This window comes from Sphaeramia orbicularis, chromosome 4 (assembly GCF_902148855.1).
Source record: "Sphaeramia orbicularis chromosome 4, fSphaOr1.1, whole genome shotgun sequence".
Lineage (NCBI taxonomy): Eukaryota > Metazoa > Chordata > Actinopteri > Kurtiformes > Apogonidae > Sphaeramia > Sphaeramia orbicularis.
The window spans coordinates 38,270,990-38,290,746 of record NC_043960.1 but is presented as its reverse complement, the minus strand read 5'-3'; the positions used below and the strand labels follow the sequence as shown (position 1 = coordinate 38,290,746).

Below are 19,757 nucleotides of genomic sequence, written 5' to 3'. Positions count from 1 at the left end.
CATCTGTGAGCCCATGCAGGTGCAACAGTATCTCAGTGTGGCTCTATCCTGAACTCACCTGATGAAATGACAGATAAATGATGTCAGTATTAAAGTTGAATGATATAGACCTTCCTTTGCTTGCCATTAAAGCATGCTGCGTTGGGAGATGTATTAAGTGGAGCTGAATAAAGCCAGCGGGCAGGAGAGGTGTTGTACAGTACAAGCCCTGAACACGGGGCCATTAGCAGGAAGGATGTCCATTAAGGAAGAGGATGCAACACATTAGAGACCTTACCTCTTCGACAGTTCAGGGGCCTAATATGAGACTAATAAGCCAAGCAGACTTTGGACAAATGGATATGTTTGGCACGGTTTTACATGCTCAAGGTACACTTGATTTAACTTTGCAGGGTCTGGCTGCCCTTTATAAATATCATTGCACAAAACAACCAGCAACACATGCTTACAATATGTCAAACAGCTCTAATTATATACTGTTTATGATTATAAATTGAGGCTAATAATAAAAGACGGGTAATCATATCAAGTAGACCAGCTGATGCCATGTTTACACTGTTCACAACTTAATAAATACTGCAAAGAAAATTACTGTTGTTCAGCGACTGGAAAAAAAAACAGGTCCTTGTTCATTAAAGAATTAATATTGTTATAGTTTTTAATGTCTGAACTGGATGTGGAGCAGGATTAGTAAACAGTTGATTGAACCCAGGATAACTTTTAATGTGAATTCCACCCCTGTTTATACAATAGAAGGGGAGTCACAGTCAACCTTTACACACAGGAAGTCAAACTGAAAAAACATCTTACCTCTGACAGGAAGGTCTGTGCTGATTTCTGTGCGCCGACATGCAGCAAATATTCATACACATATAAAGCTAACCTGGGGACAGAGACAGGGAGAGAAGAGTTAGTATTAAGGATCACATTTTTACACTCCATTTGCTCCTCATTTCACTCTCAGAAAGCAGTCATCATGTGAAAGATTATTTCAAAATTAAAAAGCATGCTCATTGTCTCTCTTCTTTGGTAAATGTGTCGCACTTGTTTCATTCCAAGTGTCCCATCAAGTAGGAAAGTCCAACAAATGTGCACAATTGGCAGAAAATCATCACTGTGTCATCTGAGATGGAGCTTGGATAAACAAGATTATACAGTATGAGGATCATATACACTACAGAGAGGTTGTAAATGTGTGATGTAAAGCTCTGCAGCTCTGAGCTAAAGAGCCTATGTGGCACTCGGCCACATCCCTGTGGTTTTAGGAACTCTGCTGCTGAGGCATAGAGCCAGAAAACAAAACAATGTAGACACTGACAAAAACATGGACAGGGAGAGGATCTTAAACTTGGACACTGGGATATATTGCCACGGTGCTGAATGGATTCCTATTTTTTTTTTGCCATCAGACACTATCTGTACATCAGACATAGACAGTGAACTGACTAAACAATGATCTATAAATCAAGCTCACACATGGTTATATCAAAGCATCATGGGTAACACACTAGGAGGGAAGTCCACGAAGACAAAAAAGAAAAAACAACTAACTTATATCAACAACAACTGAGAGCTCATTGTTCGCACCATTGCAACACACAAACTTGGCTGCCATTTGGACTGAAAGTGGTTCTCAAAAGAAGTGCAATTGAATTTTTTTCTTCTACTGTCCTTGTTTACAATGATAAAGGAACGCTAATTTTTATTTCATAGCAATATCCTAGCCTCCACACTATTTGACATCACACTAGAGTTGACTTGCTTACTGACTAGTATTAAGTCAAACTTCAGCGGTACTCAAAGGTAATGTATCATATAACATGTTTCATTCCAGCTGATAGATATACTTACTGATATTTTACTCTTATTTCTTTTTTTTTTTTTTTTTTTTTACCTGGATGGAAAATGGTTGAATCTAAACATCTCATTTTCCATTTAAAAACTTTGAGACCTACAGGTAGAAGAAAAAGTAGAAATTGCACACACTGCATTGTACAATTTAATGTCACTGTTATTCAGTCACACAGAACTGTAAAAGCAGCACAGTATGTACAGAGTGGACGCATGGGCTTGAATTATTTAGGTTTAACGCTCCTCAGCCTGGGAAGTTGCTGAAAGTATACCACTGCCTTCTTCTCTGGGTGGTGCTACAGTTGGTTTTCATACCTACTCTTGTTTCACCGTCATCAGCTTACAGTATATCACACTTAAAACTTGTGTCAGTGTCACATAGTTACCACAGCTATCGACCTCAGTTATTCACCAACTCTAACCATAATACTTTCCAGTGAACAGGATGCTACAGCTGAGTGTCACATAAATCATTAAAAAATCATTTTTCTCCGACAGTGATGGTACAGGCTAAATGACTGGTTGTTTGCATGTCACTTGTTGCATGTTCCATCATTACAGGATGTAATTATCTGTTTATGAGCCAGATTAGTTTGGATTATATAAACTCAAAGGTTCATTTTTTTAACAGTCTTACATAGCCATGTGCTTATGAGGAGTTTTTATTGCCCTGAGAGGTAGTCATTGGCCGCCACATCAACTCATCATTTTTTGCATTTTCATTACATGGGCAGGAACCACCAGGTACTACCACATAGCATTTCTAGTGTCACACTCACAGAGGTTCCAACTGAACGATATTAAATGTGACATAAAATCATACAGATCACAGACGATGATTCAGAATCACTCCTGTGTCATCACAAAGATAAGATGTAGCAGGACGTCTATGAAAATGTTAAATGTACATTTTCGAGTAGTCTGTTTTGATCAATTTTCCAAAGATTTAAAATGACTGACTGACAAAACTTAACATTTTATTTTGGAAATTATAACTTAAAATTTCAAGTTTCCTCTCCCTCCTCCATTTTCACTTCACTATAGTTGTAGTTGCACTAAAGCTGATATCACAAGAGTATACATTTTATATACAGGGTGTCCCAACAAAATGTACACACACTTTAAATAATTGTAAAGTAGGTGTTTATTAAAATTCATGTAATTTTCAAAATGTAATAGAATTTACAAACATCATTTTATTGTTTTGTCACCGCCTGTTCTCAAACTGACGTCCACTCTGGTCCAGACACTGCCGACAACGTCAAGCAATGGTATCGCACACATTACGAAACAATTCCCTTGGTATTTGCGTGCATTCGTGTTCAATGGCTGCTCTCAATTCAGCGACTGTTGCAGGTCTCGTAGTGTAGACTTTGTCGGAGGGGTTGTCGGTGAACATGGAGGGTATTCAACGAAACCCCTCCGTCCAATCCACCTGTTTGGCAAGTTCACCAGACCTCACACCACTAGACGTTTTTTATGGGGATACCTAAAAGACAAAGTCTACGCTATGAGACCTGGAACAGTCGCTGAATTGAGAGCAGCCATTGAACATGAATGCACGCAAATACCAAGGGAATTGTTTTGTGATGCGTGCGATTCCATTGCTTGGCGTTGTCAGCAGTGTCTGGACCAGAACGGACATCAGTTTGAGAACAGGCGGTGACAGAACAATAAAATGATGTTTGTAAATTCTATTACATTTTGAAAATTAAATGAATTTTAATAAACACCTACTTTACAATTATTTAAAGTGTGTATACATTTTTTTTGGGACACCCCATATATTTATATGTATATATGAGTGTGTGCTGATACTAATTGAAGGGGTTTATTTTTTTAAGATATGTTGTTTGTTCACACACTGCAGATAAGTAAATGATTAAAGGAGTCGTAAGTAGGTTTGTGGCCAAAACCGGTACTGCAATCACATTCAAAATACTGTAGAGCATGGTATCCCCTCCCCCACCCCCCAGACTAGGGGTTGCCAGATCCAGCATGAGCATCTAACTACAAGGAGCTACTATGGTAAGCTACGAGTCCCACACCGGTATAAATTCCGGGCCAGTATTTGTACCGGGTCGTGGTCTCCTCACCCGGGCCTGTTGAGAGCGTTAAGTCTTCAAATTCTTCTCCACTTTCAGCCGTCTCCATCTTTCAAAAGTATCTCTTATACATATTCTTGTTTTGTTTCTCACTTTATCATGTCAAATTTGGGAATCTTAAGAGGCCTTTTAGGTTTAGTAACGTCAGACATTTATGATCAGAGATGTTCCAGCTGCAGCTCAGTGGGAACTGGGAACCTGGATGCTGAAATGCTACTGTCTTTGTGATTGGGAGATAAGTGATGGGCGGAGCATCAGACCGAAACACAAAATGACAACATTAACATTACTTGTAGGCTGACACTTAGTTTTTCAAATATGAATATTCTGGCTGGACTACTACTGTCAGTGATATCAGTATTTGAAATGAGCATGATTCCTTAATGTCTGGTGACATTCAGGGCCATTTTCTGATTACCTGGAACATAATTCTTACATACAGCTCCTTTAATACATGTACATTTACTGACATACGTTATATATTGTACCTTAAAATCAAGACTATCAAACATTCTATTGAACTGTTTTCTTATTGATACTGATGAAGTGTCAGTCGCTGAGGTTCACCCACTTTCCTACTTTGTCCAAAGAGTTCTGGTGTTTTTATTTACTAGAAATGTTTGCCAATGATGGTTAGTTCTGAGTCAACAGCAAAGATTATGACCAAACATTAAGTTCACATTTGTACACATTATTATCAAACTTTACTTATGGTAAAGTGTGAAAGTTTTCGACAGGCAGTCATTCACTTTCATCTGATCTATAAAAATCCAATCATCTCCACATCACAAAGGGAGGTTTTCAGAGACCAGACGTTCATCGTTTTTTTTCGTTACCAGCTGCTTCATTCTCATCATTTCTTTGACATTGCTTTGTTAACTTTGCTAATGTTCGTCCCTCAGAGAAAACAGTATATTGCAGCTGGTCCAGACGTCATAAAATGACTCACAGTTTAATGACATGGTTGTCTTCAGTAGTATCTCCAACAATCACCACGAACATCTAAGATACTATATACACTGCTCTGTGGTGACACAAATGACAAATCACTTGGACCCTTTTCAGGACTTTCGCCCCTTCAAAAAAGCAGCAACTCCGTATTTTTACATTATTTTGCAGATGCTGAGACACTACCTACAGCATCATGTTGACATCCCCTCCAGGTCTAAAAATGAGTCCAGGGGAGCTGCTGTTCCTTTGTGTACGTTGGGCCTTGGGCTGGGCGATAAAACAATGATGATATCGCAAAATACCTTTTCCTTGATAGAAATATGAGACATGCTCGATACAATTTCGATAGAATTCATTCATCCATGTTTCAACAGACATGAGAACAGCCAATCATAATTAAGTAGCGCCGCATCAAACCAATCACGCTTGAGCCACATCAAGTTAGGTTGACGCATACAACTCAGACGTAAGAGCAGCTGCAGCACACATGCTAATGTTTGGGCTGCAGCAGGAGGTAATGAGTGTTCCCTCACAAGAAAATGTGACCGAGAACTTGGGTGACTGGGTGCGAATCGTTTCAGTTCAGGTCCTTCGATACAATACGGAGGTGTACCGAATAAATACATGTAGCCTGTGTGAAGAATGCAAACACTCGCCTGTCCTTAAGTTTCACTTTCGGTTTTACACCAGTTAAGGAACATACCTCCATGTATATACCCCCGGTATTGTTTCGTAAAGAAGGTCTGTTTTGTTTGTGTTCTCTTTTAAAACTTGAAAGCTTTTGTCTACTGGTCAGACTTTTAGTTTAGTTTGAAATATATGAACCTGTTTTATTTATTTGAAACAGTTGCATAATGTTCTTCAGCACATCTGACATGTTCAACCTCTGACAGAGAATAAATCCTATTTAAAGGTAGGGTAGGAGATGTTTTCCTGGAGTATTTTTTACCATATTGCTTAAAATCCCCTTCATGTCCCAATTGCAAACAGTTAATTAAATGCTCTAACAGAAAAATAAAAAATTTTAGTCACCTGTGGAACGGACAGGACTGAGAAAAAAAAAACATCCAATCATTTTAACTGGCCCATCGAAATGATGGAATGGTGATACGTCTATCAAATTCAACTGTCATTTGTCCCTCCCCCCTCCCCCCTTTGTGAGTACAATCCAGTACACTCTGGAGGCGTGGCTTCGGGAGGAAGTTTGAAGAAAGGGGGTTGGACGTTTTGAATTGTCTATTTTCAAAATGTAGCTTGCTCACCGTTTTTTCACAATCTCCTACCCTACCTTTAAATAAAAAATAACCTTCTGATGTCATCACAACAAATTTATGAGTAACAGAAAATTTAAGCTTGACCAAAACAGTGATTTGATTTATATCGTAATACATATCAATATCATCTGATATGAAAAAAATTATTGTGATACGATTTTTATCCATATCACTCAGCCCTAGTTGGGCCACTGCTTTTATGCTGATCACATACATTGAGGCTGGAGCAGACAGAGCGTTATGATGTTTGGGTTGATGCTGGATGATAGCGAATGAATCAATAATGAGATGGGCCAAAAAATTTCACCTCCATGTCTTGACAACCACCTGCTCACTAAAAAAAAAATGATCAGCTACCGTGGGTCCAAACCAGCTTCAACTCACATTAGACACTAGATGTTATCGCCTCCTTTATTTCTCATTGTTACATCAGATACATTCCAAGGTTCATTTCACAAAAAACAGTGTAAACAGGCTGCTTTAAAAAAACTTTCATTGTCCGAGAGGGTTTTCCATCAGTGGTGAAGGGTGGTTACTGGTCAGTGTGTCTGTTAAAAGCCAGGTCAGAGATGGGACGTAGAAAAACTATAATATTTGGACAAAAACATTCAGCGTGCCCACTGCAGATTTGCTTTCATTTGTCCTTTAACAGTTCATTAAACATTTCTCATGGGCCTCATGGTTACTATGTAAACCATTCAGCCAAGTCCAATAGACTGAAATTTGGCCCTGAAACACAGATTTTCAGTCACAAGAGGTACTTTAAACCACCAAAATCTTTTCACCATGAGGGAGAGGCGCCTTGACTGATCATGTTGATATAAAATTTTATGTAGCTTTAGTGGAAAATGAGGGGGAAACAGTAATGTAAAAATGTGAATTTGTACAGAAAAGTCTGCTCTAATTTACTGTTGGGTTCACATGAGCAGTTGAATGGAAGTCCTGTCACTTTGAGGCTCATAGTTCAAACTGTTTACATCACTGGGTTTTTGGAGTCATAGTGTTTGAAAGACAAATGCAACTATATTTCTGCTAAATGTGGTGTAAAGGTTGCAGTCTCAGAGCAACAGCACCTTTAAAGTGAATGTTTTGAATATTTCCAAGATATTCTCTCTAGTTTAGTGATGGCATCATTTACTCTGAGTATTTAACACAAAATCAGCAAAAAACATCAAATTTAAAATGTGATTTTGTAAACACGCTACTAGATATTGCAATTCTGATTGAGCTTGTCTTGTAAGCAGTTTCATGTTTCAACCATGTTACTACATTAAAACATGATGCAATCACAATGTTTAAAGAAGCTGTGGGTTTGATCATTTCCACTGTGTCTTCTCTTTAGAAATGAATAGGAATTTTTTTTTTTTTTTTTTACAGTTTTTGCAATTTTTGTCTGATTTGCATGTGTTTTCTTAAAGCTGTAAGACTGGGGATGCACTGAAATTTGTATAGAAGCATAATAGGAGGAAAAAACACACCGAACATTTAGATGTGTCTGCTTATGCTCGAGCATCAGAGGCGCATAAAAACAGATGCCATGATTAGAAGCAAAGTGCTAGTTGTAAATGTTTAATATTGATCTACAATGGAGTGACTGTCTTTATCCAATAAGTGAAAGGGTGAGAGAAAAGGATCGGAACTGTGTTTAGGAACAAGTCTGTGCAGTTTAATTATGTGTTGTCTGAAAATTTGCTATGAAGTGAGCCACAACAGTTTTTCTCACTTCAGATGCTTTTATTCTCGCCCAGTATGGTTACACTTTAATATCACCAACTATTATGAGGCCGATGTTACCGCAATGCTGACATCAGCCTCGATTTTTGCTCCATCAGCCTGAACAGTTCAGGGGGTATTCCAGTTTCCCAGGTTGTGAGTAAAACGGTGAGTTGGTTGGTGTAAAACGTTAAAAAAAACCACAATCTCCTTGCAGTGTGAAATACCCAGTGGCAGGCGTCCGCTCCTATACACCCCATCCACACTGTACAGGATCGAACAGAGATTCCCATGAGCCCTGCAATGCAATGAAATTTTCATGGCTGAGCCTGGTGTGATCTGAGGGGCTCTATGCCCTAGCGATGGGCACCTGCCCCGGCTGCAATGCATTATTTAAAAACATTCATTCAATCCAGGCTTCAGGGGACACCTTTTGTTACTCTGTCAGAAGCAGTAAGTCTAACTTGGCTAAGGAGAGGACTTTTTGCAAGCTGATGGAGCACGGCCCGAGGAAGGCCACGTACGGAGATAAAGGAGACATGGGGGGGTTGTACTGTACAGGAGCGCTGTGTCAGAGGGAAACTGAAGGTCAGGGCTCCAACTTTTTCCTCTGCGGATACTGTAAGCCTGAATTCGTTCCCCCTGAACCCGGCACTAGTTACACATGTCACTCAGGAATAAAATATGAGATGCTTACAAGACAAACCACAACCGCACACAGTCCGACCCACATCTCACATTTCCTCGGCTACACGTTTCACTCTCTCCATCCTCAGCTGAAGATGTCCGCAATGAGGTTGTTACAGTTCTGTTACAGTTGACAAAGGCTTCTGTTAACTGAAGTAAAAAATACTAAAACTAAATAAAAACTCAAACTAAAACCAAACACAGTTGCAGATCAAGTTTTGTTGTCGGTTCATACTGCACAAGAATAAAAAATGGTAAGATCAATCATATTTGATGTTATTCTACTGTTTTCAGCTTCTTTAAAATCAAGGCTTTCCTTATAATAAAATTTATAAATTTCCTTATAATAATTTCCCACAGAGGCAAATAGCTAGAAAAGCTACACTAGACAAAATAAAAATAAAGCTTTAACTAATGATGCACGCTACGTTACAATACAAGTTAAATAAATCAAAAACCAAATGGATCGAGTAAAAAAGAAAAAAAAAACAGCAACAATAATTTCAGAACTATAATAGCCTACCTCTGGTCCACAAATGCAATGTAACAATGCAGTATATTAAATAATACAATACATAATATAATCTCAAACATTTTGGCTGGACAGGGATTGAAGCAAAACAGAATTTCTGATCTTTTCTTTCAGGCCCCTAACCAAGTGTGGATTAACTATCACTTTGCTCAGTGTCCACACTTCAAGAAGATCTCTCCCTCTGCTTCGTCCCCAGGAAACACACCTGACATTTAGCCCCGGGCTGCCCCATCCTGCCTTCCCTTTCCTCAGCTCGCCTCCAGAGACAAGGGCATCTCAGCTGAGTTTAGCCAGCTAAAGCACAGACAGTTAGCAAATTAACTTTCATGTCTTTGTTTCAATAATTCAGCAGCGAGTGCAGGGGCAGGATGAGGTAGAGGATGCATGGAGGAAGTGATGGAGGAGAATTAAGGAGGTCCGCTGCTGCATCTGCTTTCATATATAACCTACGTCTTACACTGAAGAATAGAGATGTATGGCATGCATAATTTATATATTCAGTGACATACTGAATGCAACACAAAGCATAACTGGGTAAAAAAAAGACAAAACATTATTTGCTAAATATTAAATATTTATAAACACTATATAACAGCAGTATACATGTGAGTGTGTGGTGGTGAACGGGTGTGAATATGGTGCTGTACCACTTGAAGGTGACTGAAAGATTGGATGTCGGTTGGAGACACCTGTGATACCGTGAACCTGTTTCACTGAAGCTTATTCCCACTGCACACACTGTTTATATTTGCTTGATTTTGTTATGGCAGTTCCTTTGTCACAACAAATCAGTGTCAATAAGTGTGTAAACATGCATAGCTTTAGCCATGGGTTAATCCACACCAGGGATGTGAACAGACATTTTGAGGGGCTGTTGATGTAACCTGAAAAAAGGGCTTTTTCTTTTTTTTTTTTAACTGCTCTACACTGCTCCATGTCCGTGTCCCACAGAGGCATGTCCATCAAAAAGTAATAAAAGTTTAGATAACATGGCCATTTAATCTGGTCTAACTTCAACAATTATGGGCCACTTGTACTGATGTATCAAAAATACAACTTTTCCTTTTTCCTCCAGAGGGTCAACACAGACTAAGTACATATAGCACAAATAGAGGTTTCACACACTGTTGCATTCACACATGGTTACAAACACACACAAATATATACCCAGACTCCTCTCTCTGTTTAAGTAGCAGGTTAACTCTGTTCTGTTACTTGTCAGTGAATCCACATGTCAGTGTCCCCTGACCTCAGAGTTTAACTGTCCATCACTTTCAGCAAAGTTTGATTTTCACTCAAAGCTTCTTAACAAATAGGAAATAATACAAAATTAAATGACATATATCACGATGTTGAGTTGACAAAGCAGACATCATTTTGTTATCTGTCAAATCTCCTCCAAATACACTTAATGAGGACAACATTACGTAACCAACCAACAATTATTTGTATAGTTGCTTTCCATACAAAACTGTTTCATCTTCAGAACATATAGACATTTTTACCTGTTTGCTGTTCACACACATGCTTTTATCTGTGTTCCAATTAAGGAAAACTTAGGCACACTCTCTGTTGCCAAACTTATTAACAACTTCAAGCACGCAGCCTCAATATTTACTGTCTCCTTTATCTCAAGTGAGAAAACTAACAAATTTGCGCGGATGCACCCAAAGCAGCTGACGAAAGGCAGCATTAATTGACTGTTGACATGTCTGAATGAGCGCACAGTCAGCCAAAGGGTGCCGAGGGTAAATCAAGGGTTTCTTTACTTTTAGTGCAGTGTTTCTGCCTATGTTAGTGCTCAGCTCTTTATACTTCCTTCAAAAGGCTAAAATGCAGATGGCAGAGCCATCTGTGTAGAATCAAAACCATGCATTCAGACTTGAAGATCCCCTGTAAACTGCATGTAAATACGTGGGAGGAGCCAGAGGAGGAGTGGAGGATGTAAAGAAATCCATGTTCAAAACAAACTGATTAACTTTACACTTGAAGTTCTCTGCCCAAACAAATCGAGAAACACTTGTAATTGCACAAAAACTGTCTGAAAACAAACACAGAGTACTAGAAAACAAACACTAGGAGTGGGGTTCTATTGGAAACTAAGGACATGCTTTTAAAAAATGAGATGTTTGATCAGCCTATGAAATGTTTTTATGAATGGCACCTTTAATTAAGATGCCAGATTCATCAGTGTGCATTTCAAAGAGGTTCCAGTTGCAAAATAATGAGGTGACATTAATATTGTAGCTGCTGTATTACTGCTGTTCAAATTAAATTAAATAAATGCTGGAAAAAGGTGTGGAGAGTAATTAATTTTTTCAGTCACAAGGACACCAGCCCTTCCTCTGCCTTTATTAGTATTTTTAGTAGGCTTTCTTTGACAAAATGTCTGATCACAACAATGTTTCTCAAGGATCAACAGAAAACACACCTCTCCTCACACTTCCAGATGGCTGTGACCTCTGATCTCAAGACAGTGAAACCAGCTAAATGTCATACAGCCTTGTAAGGCCTCGGATGTATGAATCAATCCACGTAAGTGTGGAAAAACGCATTTTTGTGTGTTTTATTTTACGTTTCTGAACAAACAGGTTGGAATCCTGCGAGCATTTCAAGGCTTTAAAAAGCATGAAAGACATAGTGATTGAACACACAGCTATGTGCACATGGAACACACACTCTTAAATCTACTCTCGAGCTTGTATGTTGGAACAATATGTATAAACCTGAGAAGTACCGAGTCCTATTCATGTGGCTGATAACTCAAGCATTCAGTGCTATGAACGCTGGAGAAGCAGCCATGCTATAGAGGAGCCTTTGTTTTTTCTTCTGTTTGGGTTTCAGAGCTGAGCTATGCAGCGCTTTTGCATGCAGCTGTACAAGTCCTATCGGTAATAAACAGAACATCATTACCGAAAGAGATACGGGGAAGATTACAATACCTGCAGCTAATGAAACACTGTTAGAGCACAAAAGTTACAGGCCTTTATCACAGCTGTTATTAATTTCAACAAATATGCTCATTCTTGGAGCTAAGAGGCAGTGGTTTGAACATTATAGTGAGCATATGGTTTGTTTTGTCTGTACCAACATCCCCCTGTAAGGTCAATCCTTATACTTTCCATTATAGTACGCTTCAGCAGCTGGACGTTACAACTAACAACACCAACCAAAACCACAAAACCAAAGGGGTCCAGTGTAAAGGCTGCGTGGCTTCTCTTTAAAAAGACAAATATATGTGGAAAATACAACATGCCAAAGAGAACAAGTAGGAGCTATATAAGGAAGCAGTCACAAAAAAACACTCTTAGATTAAAAAAAAAAAACATTCCTAATGACAACGTCTTCCTTCTATCTGCAACTGGTCTGAATGGACTGACATGCTCTGCCCACTCTCTTGTATTGTCTGATTGCTTTCAGCTGTACATGTAAACAGTGCCAAAGAAAAACTGCATTTTTCTCTCGTCTCTTCAACAAGTTTTGTGCATCTATTATCACTGCGTTATAAAGTCAGGGATGAAGCACATTCACGTATTACAAAAATTAAGCTTTTCTGGAGGTAAAAGGCAAGTGATCTACTTTATTAGAGTGGATCAGATACAGTGAACATCAGTGTATTTGATGTGTTTTTCTCAAGGGCTGCAAAAGGACAAAATTGATTTCAACTTTTCCTAAAGACTAATAAATAAATATAGCATTTACTTAATTATTGTATTCACTTAAATTAAACAAAGCATCCTACTTGGATGTCAATCCTCTAAGCAGGCGCAGCAGCTGTTATGTCATATGTGAGACAGTCTCTTTAATCAGAAACAAATCCATTCAGAACGCCCCTTCTTTGAGATATCTGAATATGTAAAGCGCTGTATGAATATGTAAATAAGACTATAGCTAATTCAGTAATACATTAGGGCAGCTGTTGTGAGCTTCACATTTACAAGGAAACATGTGTTGGCCCTGCAGGGCAGGTTAGGATGACAAGACAGGTGAGGGGAGAGGGCAAGTGTCGTCCATTATGTGTGGACAATACTGTACCTATAGGCCTGAGACACACAAACGCACACAAAGTGTACAAAAAAGACAGGTTTTCACAATGAGTTTAGTCTTTAATTTAGGATTTTTAAGAGGTAGAAATAAATGCAAACACAATAAAAACTAATTTGAGGATCATGTTAGTGGTAAGCAGTCTTTACATTCACCATGGATAGTTTTTCTCAAAAGACTTGTTAAATTATTCATCATTGTCCTACTCATCATCTGAAATACATGCTGCCTCTGCACTGATTTCACTCCCAAAACCACATGAACTATAAGCACAGCCCATGAACAAGCACGTGCAACTGGAAACTACCTTAAACAGCGTTGTGGAAAAATACTTTATTAATTAATCTTCCACTTTACATGTATCGCAAATAAAGTAACAAAGACGAGACACAAACAGGTGTAGAAACAGAGCAACGTCTGCTGATGGGTCATATGCAATATTAAAGCATCATATGCCAGTTCAAAGGTCACTGTGCCTGCTGTTCGTTAAACCACATGGGACTGTTTTCATTTAGGATTCACTCCTCCGTCTCCACACAGACGCAACGCACAAAGCTGCTGGATTTTTCCAATCAAGACATGTGAATTTAGGCTGAAATCAGACGCTTGTGCCACTAGACGTGCACACAAAGTGGTATTCGAGGAAGCTTACACTAAGCACATAAGCAAGCCACATCTCTAGCACGCTTAATCAATTGAATATGACAAGGCAATGCATCAAAAATACACAGAGAGTCTCTAAAGAAATTTGGGCTCTATTTCAGATGTATGAGCGGCTGTGTAACAACACAGTCTCTCAGGACCTGACAGTGTTTTTAGATTACAATTGTGTCGCAGCAGGGTTCCCTACTCACTCTCTAACCCCAAACTGTTTAGTGCTTAAAAATAGCTGATGATGATAAAAGACTATACTGATCTTAAGTGCTGGGATGCAAAGAAGGTCCAAGAATTTGAGTGGTCCGGTACAGAAATACTCCAGGCAGCAGAAACAGGCATGAGGAGCAGTGTTGCCTTCAGCCTGAATGAACTGGGGGGGAATTAAAGTTTCATTTGCTTTTTAACTTTATTCAAAGCCTAAATGGATGGTAATTGAATGTGCTTAAGGGTGAAATAACAAAATTAACCAATACTGATACAATAAAAAAGTAAAATTTAACAGCACAGTTTTTATTCTAATGTACCAGACACAGAAAAGCACCCAGAGTTAAACACGAATCCACGTCCATTCATAGCTTTTAAAATAAAAGTTTGCAATAATTAAAAAAAAAAAAAAAAAAAAAAAAAACAGCTTAATGTTCGTGGCTGTAGTACTGAGACAGATGCTCCCCTTCATGTGAGTGGATGCTAAAAAAGTTTACCACAGCTGAATGGGACAAAACTTTTCCCTTCATCTCCAGGTGAAGACTTGAACAAGCAGAGCGCGTTTTAATCTCTACAACAAATAATAATAAAAATAAGAAATAATCCCAGCATCCGAGCGGCTCCATCTCTCTAAAGTTTACAAGAGGCGACCGAGCAGCCTGACCGCGCAGAGGCGAGCACATATACACCCGACAACAGCATGTTTTACCCGGGATGAAATGAAAAACGAAAATGCGCGTCTGTTCCTAAAGCTGCAGAGTCGCGCACTGGACACTGTAAATATAAAACAGAACACAACAACATAGGCGCACTCCTGAAGATGGACAAGTTGTGTGCGCGTCTCCGAACACATAATATTAGTAAATATCCTGTGCAAATACGCAAAAGTGCAAACATGAGGAATTTAAAAAAAAAAAAAAAAAGTTTAAGAGACGCACCTCTAAGGTGGTCGGAGGGGAGGGGTAACCCGCGCGCAGGAGCGCACTTTAGTACAGTGCACTCCTGTTAAAATACAGTACCTAGTTTAGAAAGTTGGACTCCCCTCCTCTGCCCCCTCGCCCCCATGATAAGCAGGTAAACTCTTAAATATAGCGCATAATTCACTTACTTTTCTCTCGCTTGGCTATCGGAAGGGACGACAGCTCCTTTACCTTTGGCGTACATGCTGGATTCTGTTTTAAGACTTTTGCCCCACTCAACACCTGTCAAAGAAAGCAGCCAGGAAAACGCTCCATCTCCATAGCTACCCCTTTAGTGTTTTTCCTCCCCCCCCCCTTCTCCTCCTCCTCCTCCCCCTCCTCCTCCCTCCTCCTCCTTCTCTCTCCTCTCCCTCCCTCTCTTTCTCTTCTCTCTTTTTTTTTTTTTTTTTTTTTTTTTTTTTACATCTCCAACATTGGCCACAAATCAGGCACAGTTTCTATTGGGGGGACTTGAAACCGTCCGTTGTTGGATTTTTTTTCCCCTCCTCAGCCGCTGTTCCGCAGACCTGCTCCTCCTCCCTCCGCTGTGCAGACGGTGGGGGCTCCTTAAAGGGAAACGCACCACTCTTGTTTACTGACCTCAGAAACATGACTGGAGACGGTGTGCACAGGCCTGTCTGCACTTTGGGCCGGTTTAGTTTGGCAGAGTTGAAATGTTGTGTTTTTTTTCCTGGACTTTGAATCCACGTTGATTGTGTGACTTTCACTCACACTAATGAGGAATCTGTTCTTATTTGTAGCATGTTGGTACCATGGGTCGGAAGGTGTTCACATAGGCTTCTGTTTCCCATGTTTTGTTAACACAGGCTGGAACTGATAATATTTATCTGGTTCAATGTACTTATACATATATGCAAAAAAACTGAACACTCTCCTAGTATTGTGAGGGATTATCTCCTATTACTTGGTATGACCCATGGGATCTTATTAAGGAAAACATATGAATGGTGCTTGGCAGCATTCATTTTTAAACTAACGTGATGTTTGTCTAACAATATATTTTATAGTAGGTTATGTATATATTTGACACATGGATTGGATACCATTTTTAATTTCATTGTACTTGTTACAATGACATATATCCTATTCTATCTTCATCATAGTTTGTGAGAAAGTAAAGTAACATCTACTTTGGTGTGAAACGTCTGCGTAGACTGCATCTCTCCTCACACCTGATAAACATCAGCAGTACCAAAATGGCCATTATATTCTACATGTTTCACCTTTTTCTTAAAGTACAATGTGAAACAGTGATAATGAAGCATTCTGAAGGTGCAGAAGCTTCTTCAACAGCTTTGACCCAACCGTGGAGAGAAACAATGTGGTGTGTCTGATACTTCAAAATTTTCTCAACTTATAAAATGATCTTTGAACCTGACAAATAAAATTATAAAACCAAAAAATTCTCTCACCATTTACTATACATATCTATCTATCTATCTATCTATCTATCTATCTATCTATCTATCTATCTATCTATCTATCTATCTATCTATCTATCTATCTATCTATCTATCTATCTATCTATCTATCTATCTATCTATCTATATCTATATCTATATATGTATTCAGAGTCAGCCAAAATAATGTATACGCACATCAGGAAAAGAAAACCTTGCATAAATATTTTAATACCAAATTTATTCAGACATCACGAGATCAATACAAGTTACCTTTGGCCTCTACAATTACAAGAGGTGCTCAAAGTGGTGGCTGTTGGCTCCCAGACATTTATGTGTACAGCGAACTTCACGAATCCATGAAATTGTCAGACATGTAGGAGGTTCTGAACCAAACTCACGCCTCCATATTCTTTGGACTGCAACACCATTCTCAAATTATAAGTACCACTTTAAAATGATCTCACATTCCTCAATTGACAACTGTACCGCCGCCATGTTGTAGATGTCACTTGTTGATGCTACATTCATGAGGGTAATGCCATCTGTTGGGAAAATATCATACAACAGTACACAGTGTTATCGTAATTTGATCAAACTTCAAAAGATGTATCTATATGTATAGAAGTACTTATACAAATTAAATATTTATGCAAGTTTTTCTTTTCCTGATGTGTGTATACATTATTTTGACTGACTGTATATTTACCTCCAAAATAAGGTCACATGAAACTGAAACGTCTTTACATGTTATCAGTATACTGTCACCAGTTTGTAGTGTGCGTGTTAAAGATGCACTAAACAATGATTTTATACACTTTCTGTAAGAGGAAGTAAAAACAAATGCAAAACCTGCAGGTAACTCATTCACTAAGAATGGTTCTTCAAAGGTTCCAGACTATGGACTTCATCATTGGTGTTCGTGTGTCATTTCAAACCAAGTTGTTTTTGTGCCTAAATCTTACCTACATGCAGCAGTCGTACAGTATTTCCTAAGACTTAACAGTATTTTGTTTTTGTAAATTGTCATCATATGTCATTTTGGGAGTGACTGAACCAATTGTGTTGTTTAGGTATGAATAAATGTAAGCAATCTTATGATATGGCAACACATCATGATAGAATTGCATCACAGTTTATTGTGTAATTCCCACCCTTTTAACTTTAACCACTCTGTCCCCGATCTTAACCAGGTTTTTTATTTCCTTAATTTTGCCCATTCCATCACTGTCATTAAATGATATTATATGTAGATGTTGCACAAGAAACACTTGTTGTCATGTAGGTTTTGCATCACTGACTGACATTTATATACTTTAAATGAAATGCCAAAAATACAATATTCCAAGTAAGCTGTTTACATGGCCAATGAAAATGAATATCCCTCTAATATTCCTCTTTATGCAGCTGTGGATACTCCTCCCTGTTTTGTTCCTTCAAATACCTTCAAGGAAAAGGTCAGTTTACAATATTTGAACAAATCCACAAACCTGTTGATAGTCATACTTTTTCATAGTAGGTGTTGAAGCCCTTCTGACCAGAAATGTGGACTTTTCTTTTAAATATCCATCTCTGCCAAAGAGGATTATTTTCCTTTAATCCAGCTGACCATAAACAGGTCACACCTGCAGGAAAATGTATGCATTGTATATCCAAGAATCCTCATAAAATCTGATTATTATTGGCACTTCTCACATGTATGAATCAGAAAATGCTCCATTTGGGACATGGCCTGAATTTCCATTATCCTGTTTAAATGACACCTGTAAAATTCAGAATAATATAGGAATATTTGCATGTAAACCTACTTATTGTTCAATAAAACTTTATTCTCTTTCAATTTTAGGTTCATTTTTTTTATCAGATAGTCAAACAGTCAAATAGTATAGATACTGGCTACTATTTTCTAACAGTCTTAGTACTCTTGGTATGTGTGTGGATTGTACCTGTGATCAGTGTCAGGTGCTTTTACGTCAGATCTGATGACCCACAGTATCCCTGCATCAATCCACTTTCACAGGACCTAATGGAGTGCAACAATGGTTTGGTAATGTGGCGCATTGTTTTGTCCTCAGTCCGCCTGCACTCACCCGTCAAACCTCTTCATCAAACATCCCATATTACACTTCCTGCTTTGACCCCAACGCGGGCCATTGTGCACAGGTCAGTGAACACAGGAAAACACCTTCTCACTGAATGTTGACATGTACCTCATGTGTAAAGACACTTACAAAAACACAACTACTGGAGTAATGTTACTGTATTCATCACTAGTACAACTAGGGTCAAACTGGTAAAAGAATTCAATTGGTTTTCTGAATATGCTATTGATTTTTGTTTATACTGGTGGGTGTTTGTGCAATGGTAATCAGAGACTTGGGTCATAGTTTATGCACTATTTTATTAGCAATCATTTGAGTCAAACGGAAAAGTCATCATTATTTTATTCTGGTCGTAATATAAAAAAACAGCGCAAACAGCTCTGAGGTTTATTTTACTGCATCTGCTTCCAAAGCAGCAAAGGACACATGATCTTTTGTTATTCTGATTATTGAAAAAAATCAAAAATAAATGTGCATCCAGGAGCGATGAGTTAATCAAGGCCATTCGTGGTCAACACAAGGGAGGCTTAAGCAGCCGTCTCCAGCGCCAAATCATTTCTACATTTCTAGAGAATGATCACCCTGCAGTCGAAGCCTGGTTTGTATTGTATATTTCACATCTTGCACAGGGCCAGTGCTGATGAGATCTTTAGTGGATTTCTTGTTAGCTAAAAGGGGATTGGTTATTATTATTCATTCCAACTCTGACACCACATGACCTGAGGGCAGCCTACTTTCCCTGGCACTCTTACACCTCTGACTCCAATTACAAAGCAGCTGTAGGGAGGTGGCACTCAGCTTGTTCCATATCACCGAATGTGACCAGTTCAGCTTAATAGCATCTAGATTAGCTACTAGATCCTTAAAGAAAGACACATTTATGGTATTTGTCAGCTGGCCCTACAGGCAGGATGTGCTTGTGATCTTTAACTTTTAATATTATATACCATGCTCACTTATCAGGCACATTTACTGCACAGAGATGTGTATGATAGCATGGTAGCTAAAGGAAAAACATAAAAATACTAACCAGAAAGCAGATCTGATTCATAAAGAGGGTAAATACTTCTGCAAATTCTTTTGTGCATAGTATTCGTTCTCATTTGTGGGTGAACATTTTTTCTCATGTCTTCTTTGTTCTTATTTTTACCTTATATTTTTTTAATGTCCAAACAGAATTACTTAAACACTGATGATTTTACTGTGTTTCTTAGGTTTCTACCATACACTGTGGATACACATACAGTGATTACAAAA

At 38.6% G+C, this 19,757-nt stretch overlaps 1 protein-coding gene across 1 annotated transcript in view; it reads right to left on the bottom strand.

Annotated features, from left to right (window-relative positions):
- The window catches only part of ssbp4 (single stranded DNA binding protein 4), a 105,386-nt gene extending 90,099 nt beyond the window's left edge, over positions 1 to 15,287 (bottom strand). The window contains exons 1-2 of the mRNA XM_030131942.1: positions 15,127 to 15,287; positions 811 to 883 (exon numbers count right to left, since the gene is read on the bottom strand). Of these exons, the coding sequence (XP_029987802.1) occupies positions 811 to 883; positions 15,127 to 15,182 (129 nt within the window). The 5' untranslated portion in view covers positions 15,183 to 15,287. The remainder of the gene's footprint in view (positions 1 to 810; positions 884 to 15,126) is intronic.
- Positions 15,288 to 19,757: the final 4,470 nt, after the last annotated feature.